Below are 10,000 nucleotides of genomic sequence, written 5' to 3'. Positions count from 1 at the left end.
ACAAGCTAGTTTCAGCGTGCAAGGGTTGTGACGATGTGCCGCGCTCATACTTTGACCACGTTTGTTAACTATGTACGCTTATTTGATGATTCTAAGGTCCATCTCTTTTTGAAATTGTAAGGACTCGTTTACTTGTTCCATTTCTGAATGCGTTAAATTTTTGGAAATCTGATTTTATATTATCGTGAGGGCTCTTAGTTGATCGTATACAATCTGTCTGTCGATCTGTACTTGTGCATTTCTTCGTTTTTTGGTTGAGCAAAATAAGCTTATATTCGACTAGTAAATTTCAAGAAGTCCTGTGATGATTTGATCTCGTTAATCTCTTTTCTTGATTTACAGTGATTTCAATAGGCTTCCCCAGATTTTTCAATGATGTACATTGTACAACACATTATTGCGCTCGTAATTCCGATGCGAGGCATACGACATATTCCTTGGCCCGGACAGAAATTACATGCTGCCAATAGGTTAATCTTCTTGACGTATCTGGTCTAATTTTAAATGGCACGTCATTTCATCGGTATCCGAACTGAAGAATTCTCGAAGCTTTTTCCACGCGAGTCGCATTTTAAAAGTGCTCGGGCATCATCGATTTTTGTTATTGTTGTTGTTGTTGTTGTTCAAATATACAGTTATTATGTAAGGTTGTCTGGCCGGTGGGTTCGGGATATCTCTTCGTGTAGACACTGTATTGCTAGAAACGAGCCCTTTATTTCATCTAATTTTGCGTTTGATGGCATTATTTTCTAATGAAACTGTATAGGTACTATTAAAGTTATCTCTTCTTTTCTGTATGTGTTTTCGGAATCTGGCAGAAAATATCATTTTATAAAATAATGTTGTCTACTTTTATTTTATTCTTGCCAAGCGACGTACACTTGACTTGTGTTTCTAAGCTTTCGATTTCATTTCTCCCTAGGACATTTAAAACTGTTTTAATAAATTACCGCAGGTTTTTTCATTAAGTATGTGCTCCTTTATTGACACCAGAGCTACATTTTCTTTTTAATTGATAGTTCAGAAAGAAGTCGTAGTGTATATGTAGAAGGGCAAAAATAGTGCAATTTCTGTGAAATATGTTTTTTTTTATTTTGTGCCATTTATACAAGAGTCCTCTATACATGATCAGAGGTGCTTTGTCATCAATGTCTGATTTTTTGCTTCCAATTCTTGCAATTGTAACGTAATTGTAGATTTGATTTTTCTTTTTAATAAATGTGACTCATGAACCACATACTAAATTATTATGTCTAATTTTGTACGTTTTTGTGATGTTGTGGTAATACACTTCTGCTGCTTCTTCCACTCTGTGGTCTCTAATTATATTGAGTAGTTTCTGAAAATCTCCATACTTTCCCACATAATCTGACCCTAGTTAGTAACGTCTGCAATGCAGCTCCAATATACTCAGGGCTCAAAGTTTAAATTTGAGTTTGGGAGCACTTGTACTACCAGATGTAAATTTTCAGGCGCACTGCCGAAATTTTAGGTACGCAGCTGAAAAATTTAGGAGCACAGCTTATACTGTTAGGAGCATCCATTTTTTAAAAAAGGAAGCTTAACAGTGCCTTGTTTATATGTCGTCTTTAGTTTGTTACTTTTATTTCAGTCCCGTGATTGACCATTGTGATTTTTAATACTCATTTCTCTTTTGACGATACAGTTGTGACTAAAGAAAACTTGCACTTGAAAAAAATTAAAAACTGACAACAAAGAGTATGTCAAACAAGAAAGAAAGTTAATCTTTAATGAATTTGTGAAATGGGCAATGACTTACATGTAACTGGGATACGACTTAAAAACTATCGTACCTGGAAAAAAAAGGCTCTTAATCCGCACTGTTTTTGTTTTGTTTTGGTATTTCTGCATTACTTTTACTATCATTGCTGAAATCTACTGTTTAACGTCGTACTGGTTAGAGTATGTAATTATGGTCAAGTTAGGAAGTAGGGGAAGCAAGTCAGTCACACTGTGCTTTGGGTCTTGTGGCACAACCAAAAATCCAGTCGCATATGCAACCAGTCAGGCGTTAACTTTGAGCCCTTATCCTTATTCTTGGCCCCCAACAAACTCTACAAATTACAGGAAATGCATTTTGAATTTCCCTTCAACCTAACTGGCAAATTTACAGTGGGTTTTTACAGTGTGACTGCTTTAAGTTGGTTGTGGGCCAATCAGCAGCTCTTAAAAACAGTAAGTTACTCAAAGCACAAAATTTAAAAACTGATAAAAAAAAAACTTTACATATAACACCCAGGACACATATTTGTTTGACACAAGCTGTTATTTTGTCATTTAACAACAATTTCTTCGCTACGATTGCCGTGCTCTGCATGAACATGCAAACTCAAGTCAAAAATATAACCAATGTTTACGTTTTTTGACTCCACAACTCACTCTAACAGACCTCTCATGAAACATGGGCTGTCTTCAGTGGGTTCAAAAGGTCACGTGTGTAAGTTGTAATTAATTAATTTCACTCCATGTTGTATATTTTGTTTTGTGGTGATTAGGATTGACAACTAACACTCTCAAAATGTATTGTTATTTTCCTGTAAGCCGATTGGTCAACTTGGTCTAGGTGGCCCCAGATATACAGTGTAGTAGTCACACTGTAATAGGCCAATCATGGCTTGTACTCAAATCCTGATACACAGGTGGGGGCTGAGAACAAAGATTTCAGTGCTGTTCGAAGACAGACGTAACCAGAAGTTTTTTCTGTCTCTAACGTAGGCTACCACAAAAAGGACCTGGGGGAGGGGGGGGGGGGGGGTGGGGGGGTAATATAATTTGGAATTTCCATTGGGGCTTGCCGGGGAAGATCCTTAAAAAAATCCACTTTGTGGGAATAGTAAGTATATTTTCTGGAACTTCTCATTTCTTTTCATTTCTATAATTTGTACAACATTTTGCACGAGATGTTTCCTTTAAAGATACTCATAGGTCAAGAGAGTTATATTTCCTTGATTTTATGAGAAGTTAAAACAACTTTTGTAACTTATTGCAGGGTCTAAAAGTGACCAGTGGTTTGTTTTAAGAGTCCCTGTGCTATTGTCATACCATTAAGTAACACTAGTTAATATTTCACAGAAAATATAAGGAGACTTTCTTGTTCCTGAAAAAGTGAGATGTTTCAGCCCAAACTTACATGATCTGCTCATGGTCACACAAAAAAGTGTATTATTTTATATATAATGGATGTCAAATAGGGTCAAAAAAGTCCTCTCTGCATAGCCATCCAAAACAAATAGGTTTTCTCATTGGGCAGGCTGAGTAACTTTACCGGGCAAGTTGTCTTCCAACTTTATTATGGCCCTGGGAAAAAAAAAAAAAAATTGTGAACTGAATTTCCAATTATTTTCTTCAAGCCCTTTTGCTATTTGCCTTGGAAGGTTTCAAAGCTAATAAAGTAGGGGGTCTTTAAAGACTACTCTAGTAAACAATCAACTGGAAATCATGGCATTGTAATATTCTTAAATGGTGATTATGTTGCAGAAAGTAAAAGATCATGGCAGTCAGAACAATGGAAAAAGAACAAGCAAGTACGTTGACAAGGGAATTGAATAAAATCATTGGGAATTGCATATTCTAAGAGTTTATTAAACCTGCCCAGGACATTTTTTTTAGGCTAAATCCTTGGCAGCAAAATGTGGAAGAAACATCCCGGGACTGTGTTAGTTTAAAGTCATGAAAAAATGTTAGGGTTTTGCTCTGTTTGAGGCCCTGTCCACATGTGTCAGGTATTTTTAAATTCGCCCTTTTTTCTTTGCGGATTTTGCTGATGTCAGTCCACGCCTATCCAGTAAATCTGGCGTATGAATCCGCAGCTTTTTTAATCCACTCTCCAGTAAGGAAATTTTTGAATATGTTCTGCATCCAGCCTGGTGTGGGTGCTAAATCCAGATATTTTTTATCTAGTGACTTAATGAAATCAAGGCCAGTTCTTTTCTGTGAATACTCAAGATTGCTGCCGAGTGGAATGTCATCACTTCTTTAATTCTTGGACTTATTTCAAGTCTTTTAATGTGTGGGCAGTTATATTGAAGTGGTTGATGCTTTCAAGTCAATAGGATTGCATTAGTGATTTTGATACAATACTTTTGTGCCAATAATCCCTCAAGGGACAGCTTACATAAAGGTTGGGGCATTAGGAAATGATTGACACTTCAGAGCAATTAGCAATATTGCATACTGTAAATGACTTGTCATAATCTTTTCTCTAGGAGAAAAAGGAGGCTTTCCTGTGATGATGATAATAACAATGAAGAAGATGCAAGCAAAGATGTCACAGACCCAGCTGAAGATCTTCATGGAGCACAAAAGAGCAAAACAGCCAACAGGAAAAATCTATTACAGAATCCCAAGAAAAGCAGAGAAAAGGTCAAAACTGTTTCTTCAAAACAGGAATCTAGTAGTAGTACATTAAATGGTGTCAAGTTAGGAGCAAAAAGCAAGGAAGGTGGCAAAAATGGACAGGCCACTGTGAAAAAGACAAGTAAAACTGGTCTTTCTTTGCTTCAAAGTAGAGATGAAAACATTGTAAAAACAGAAAATTCAAAAAAGAAGTCATCAACTCAAATTTTGTCAAAGCCCAAAAAGTCAGAAAAGAAGAGTGCAAAACAGAAATGTAAAGCAGACAGTGAAGAGCTCAACAAAAGTGAAGAGGAACCTCAGGAAAAATGTTTGAATGGTATGAAAAAATCCAGTAAGGTGAAGTCTGCAGCTTCCTCTGCCAGTGATGTAGTACAGTTACAAAGCAATGATGCTGTTAAAGAAGTCAAAAATTCAACTAGTAATAACATAACAAAGCTTGGTAGTAAACTCAACAAGGTAGAAATCAAGAAACAAAACAAAACAAGGAGTAAAAACAATAAATCAAATGATGTTCAAAGTGGATCTTCCTTTGATGGAAGTAAAAAGAGTTTGGTTCTTGGGAGCAAAAAGCAACCTAATAGTTTGAGTAAGAACAGTGGAAATGTTGTGAATAGAAAAGTGGAAGTGTTCGATCATTTATTTTGTGAGCTAAAAAAGTGTCCAGGACATAGCAAAGTGACAGTTTCATCTGCTGCAGATTTGCTTCTTAGACTTACAGCTGACAAGTTGAAAAGCTTGCTCCATGCTTCAACATCTAAGAAGCTTCAATCAGGTACAGTTGACGATAATCTGAAGAAATCATCGCCAGCAAAAGCCCAATCTACGGTCTCATTAAGTAGACCCAAGAGGCAACGCACTGAGTCTGAGAAGTCTTTATCACAGTCATCTGAAGTTAGCAGTGGGAGTTTCCTCTCATCTCCAAGTAAGAGTGCTTCAGGGCAAGCTGAAAAAGTCAAACTATCCCAGGCAGCAGAAGCACTGGTAAGCTTCCGTGCCAATCCCACTATTCTGCGGCAGGAAAGGGCAGAGGTTGATCTTCGGCTACCAATTCCAGCTGTGAAAGTCACTGCCACAAAGAATTTAGAAAAGAAATCAAGTTCTCCCAGTAAGGAGATAGGTTGTACCCCCTTGGATAGAACTTCTGAGTCATCAATGCATATTTTGACAACCACAAATGAACCGAAAGCATCACAAAGTTCTTTAAATGCTATTAGCACTACTTCTCAGAGTCAAGCTACAACACAGTTGTCTTTAAGCCCTGCTATACACGGAACTCTTCAACAGACTGTTGGATTTCCTAGTATTGATACAAGTCTCCAGCAAGTGGCAACTGTGCAGCAAAACCTGATGAATCTGAGTCAGTTAACATCACAGTTGAATCCAGTTTCTGCAGTCCCAGTGCCTTTGAATCCAAAAGCAAGAGTACATGGCACAGAGAAATCTCGACTGATGAATCAAACAGGGATGCAGAATGTTCAGGCATTGTTCTGTCAGCCGACTCAGCCTCCAAATATCCAGACATCAGTAGCTATCCAGACCCCAGTCACCACGTTAACAGCATGTGGCAGTAACCAACAGTTGCAGCCACAACAGCCTCTCAAAGGAATGGAAGATGTGGTGAGCTGCGTTGGGTCACGATCAACTACTAACATGTTGTGGAATATTAAGCCTGCGACTCCCCCTGTTGTGTACCTGACCAGTCCACAGAGCCTTAGTGGGGTAAGAGCCAGGCACATTATACCCCAAAATGAAGGACACAGACCTCTACCTTTCAATACAGGCATGGCAAAGGTTCACACTGCTGGTATACCAAAAGCACCTCTGAACTCAGTAAGTACGTGTGGAGTAATGACACTCGGAAAAGTAACAGTAGTGAATCAGGCTGCTTCACTTCCAACAACACAAGCTGTAAACATGACTTGTCAGCGACCAATACTTCCGCGTGAGCAGAGGTTACCTTCACTTTTTACCAGTATGCAACAAGGTGCTTCGCAGCTTCCAGTTACCACAATTAGTGGGCAGATTTCCCACAGCTTTCCACCAGTCTGTATCGGGAGCATGCCTGTACAGTTTGGTGGGATACATGTGACCTCTGCTCTGACTTCTCTCAGTAATGTTATGACACAGGCACCAATCTCACAATCCCCTTCTATTGAAGTGCCTGTAATGCAGACACCAGTTGTTACAACAGGACAAATCACTGCCACAACTTCACCTGTCAATGCTAAGCAAGCTGTGAAGAAGTTTGTTCATCAGAGAACAAAATCTGCAGAATTGAGAAGGTCAGAAAGTCTTACAAACATACTTTTAAATGAGCCTGTAGCATCACCTACTGTTGCTGAACAACCCGAGGTTAGCATAGCTTCTACTTGTTCTTCCCAGAGTGATCAGGCCCAGGTACAACCAGAAAATAAAAGCACTTCAATTACGTCCGAGTTCAATGTGCAGCAGGCAGCCTCAGCCCTTCTTAGTATCAGTTCCCAGGATGGTCTTGATACTGTTGATACATCACATCCTGGGGGAGGGGAGGGAGAGGACTCCTTGGACGAACATGATGACGAGGTTGTATTTACCAGTAAAGGTGTATTCCGTGTTGGAGATGTCGATGTCGATCCAAAGTACAACAGAATTGGCATAGGTAGGAGTTTTACATGAGTTCATTCTACACATTTTCTTTGCAATGTTTGTGCAGACATTTTTTAACTAAATCCAAAAAAAAAACATTCAAAGAAATTCAAGACTGAAGTAATCTAGGTTACTTCTCAAGATTTGCTACCTTTAAGGGAGCCGTTTTCTTGTGGAATTGAAAGAAAAAGACTGTTAAGTTGTAGTTTTTCATAATCAGCAGGTCATTTCACATAAAATGGCACCCTATTCTACTTTGTTGTACTTGAATGAAAGTGCGATGCTTTCTGTTGGGTTCATTCATAAATTGTGCAATAGAGATCTATTTTCTTTTTCTTTTTTTTTTCAGAGGGTTATACCTGTGGCAAATGTGGAAAAATCTTCACCTCTCTTAGCTACCTTGCACGCCACATAAAACGGGTGTGCCCTGACATGAGTTGCCGCAAATGGAGATGCACCATGTGTGATAAAGCTTTCCGGCATCCATTTGGTCTCCAGCAACATATTTATACCCACACGGGGGAAAGACCTCACAAATGCTCTCAGTGTCCTAAAGCATTCTACAGTTCAAATGATTTAAGAAGACACAGCAGAATACACTCTGGTAAGCTAAGCAAAGTTAGCCATTAGATTTGATTTTCTGTGTATATTTTTTGTGTTAATGTTAATTAGTTTTTAACAAAGACCCCATGGAGGCACAAAATCTACAAGAATAACAAGCTGGGTTGCCTTGGCTATTTCAAACAACACATAATTCTCTTAAATTTGTTTGATTTGTTTGTTTTAACTTTCATTTCTAGTTATTGATTGCTAGAAGTGTTTTATATCTCCTTTCACCTAAGGAGGGCCTTACACTCACGTTAGTCCCTCTTTTTTTTAAACCTCATTATAGGGGAACGTCCGTACCACTGTAAACATTGTGACAAGAGTTTTGCCACCACAATATCTTTGAAGACACACACTTACATTCATACTGGAGAGAAGCCACACAAGTGTCCTCACTGTCCAAAGACATTTGCAACTTCAAGTAAACTGGGGCGACACATTGTGACCCACTCTGAGCAGCGACCTTTTGCCTGTGAACACTGTCCTAAATCTTTCAATAGATCAGGTAAGACAATCTAATCATAGAGGATATGACATGGCAACATGTAGATATCTTTGAGTGTTGAAAAATATTTTTAAAAGTGATTGCAGCCATCAAGTGAAATACTTTTGAACCTGAGAAGAGAATTTGATATCTCCAAGTGGCCATGTAAAAATGTTCTATTAATTTTGTTATTAAAACACCAAATTATGACATATCATACCATTTCACTTTTTTTTTTTTTGCTTTGAAACACCCAGTTTATCATGTCAGGGAAAAGTCAGGGAATTTGACTTTAAGTCGGGGAAAAGTTAAATGTTTGAAAGAAGTCAGGGAAAAGTGAAATTTTAAGAGAACATAATTATTTATTCTTTTACTTCTACTTTTACTGTTTTCTAACATTAAAATTTTCTTGTGCATAATTTTTACAGACATGAATTGTCTTGTATTGGCAGAATATTGTTCATGAAATTGAATGACAAGCTGATGTTGGCTTTTCAAGAAGATTTTGCACATTATGTAAATGACCTGTCGATTCGTTTACTGATAGGGCTTTCATTTCAAGCCAGACGCTGGACACAATGTCTGGTTGTCTGACATGTAACATCCGGTAGTTCACACCCAAAATAATTATTTTTTGAAGTGTGAAAATCTTTTTCTTTCATTATTAATAAAGTAAAAAAGAACAACTGCAAACTGACAATTATAATAGCCAAATCAAACATTTCACTTTTTTTGTGAGCATTTTTTAATGACTTGAAGTACCTTCCCGGAAAACCAATTCCGTTCCAGAGAATGCAGGAAATTGCATTTTAGAGAGTCCAGTTATAAAAGTTAAAATGCATGCCCCCGAGCCCCCTAGAAGTTTTTTACTCTGGCACTCAACATTTCACCTGTGGCATGAGTCTGCCAGCTAAACCTCTGCATCCGGTACTTCCAAATGCAACTGAAAACCCTGACTTACTGAAAGCATAAATAAACAGGTGGAGGAGATGGCTGTGAGGGGAGGGTTGAGTCCATCGTCAGGTCTGATGTGTGTAATTGTTAATTCAGTTGGTCAGGGAAATTTTACATTTGCAGGAAAAAGTCAGGGAATTTCAGAAACCCCTGGCTGTGGCAACCATGTAGGGAAACCAAGCCAGTTGCCTTGGGGTAAAATTCTGAATTGTGTCATGTTTGCCTTTCTGGAAAGAACTGTCCTTGGCAAATCAATGGGCAATATAGTAATATTCACATGTAGATTTAATTTATGTAAATTAGTCTAGGATATTTTGTTTTTATAGCGCTTAGCATTTAAATGGATAAGTGCTATATAATCATTTTCATATTATTATAATACATTTGAAAAAGTGTACAGCGACTAAGGCAGCTATAAATTATTTGTTATTTCTGATGGTGCCTTCGAAGGATTTTGGTCTGGCTATAGGTCCTGTCAAAAGCAGCCATAGGTACATGTGTAATTAATAGCTGTAAATAGTTTTGGTGCTTAAATGTACTGTGGAATCCAGATTTTTTGAACCATGAGGGAAAAAGTTGGTTCTATTAATTGGGAGGTTCAAAAAATGGGGTGCTTGAGTATGAAGGGAAGAATTATTGGGAGATTTGAGAAACAAAGGGGTTTTTTATATACAAGGACTTTCAAACTTTACTGAAACATTTCTGTGTTACCATTGATGCAAAACATATTGTATATGGCTTCTCCTAATTATGTGACAGTGTCACTTAACTCTTGCCTTTACTCACATCTTTAAAGGAGGAATCTTTTCTCTTTTTAGGTGACTTGCGTCGGCACAATATGCATGTGCATGATTCCCGTGACAAACCAGTAGACTTTGAAGACTGTGGCACACCACTTAGCACTACAGGCAATGTTACTGTTCCCAGCGATGGTACCAAAGATCAGGACAGTAT

At 38.0% G+C, this 10,000-nt stretch overlaps 1 protein-coding gene across 1 annotated transcript in view; it reads left to right on the top strand.

Moving 5' to 3' along the window:
* The window catches only part of LOC140933858 (uncharacterized), a 10,879-nt gene that overhangs the window by 623 nt on the left and 256 nt on the right, over positions 1 to 10,000 (top strand). Inside the window, exons 3-7 of the mRNA XM_073383519.1 lie at positions 3,499 to 3,545; positions 4,227 to 7,015; positions 7,352 to 7,606; positions 7,895 to 8,113; positions 9,865 to 10,000. The exon at positions 9,865 to 10,000 is cut by the window's right edge and continues 256 nt beyond it. Coding sequence (XP_073239620.1) covers positions 3,499 to 3,545; positions 4,227 to 7,015; positions 7,352 to 7,606; positions 7,895 to 8,113; positions 9,865 to 10,000 — 3,446 coding nt within the window. The remainder of the gene's footprint in view (positions 1 to 3,498; positions 3,546 to 4,226; positions 7,016 to 7,351; positions 7,607 to 7,894; positions 8,114 to 9,864) is intronic.

The sequence above is a fragment of the Porites lutea genome, chromosome 4, assembly GCF_958299795.1.
Source record: "Porites lutea chromosome 4, jaPorLute2.1, whole genome shotgun sequence".
Taxonomy (NCBI): Eukaryota; Metazoa; Cnidaria; class Anthozoa; order Scleractinia; family Poritidae; genus Porites; species Porites lutea.
This window is presented reverse-complemented; position numbering and strand designations above follow the sequence as displayed.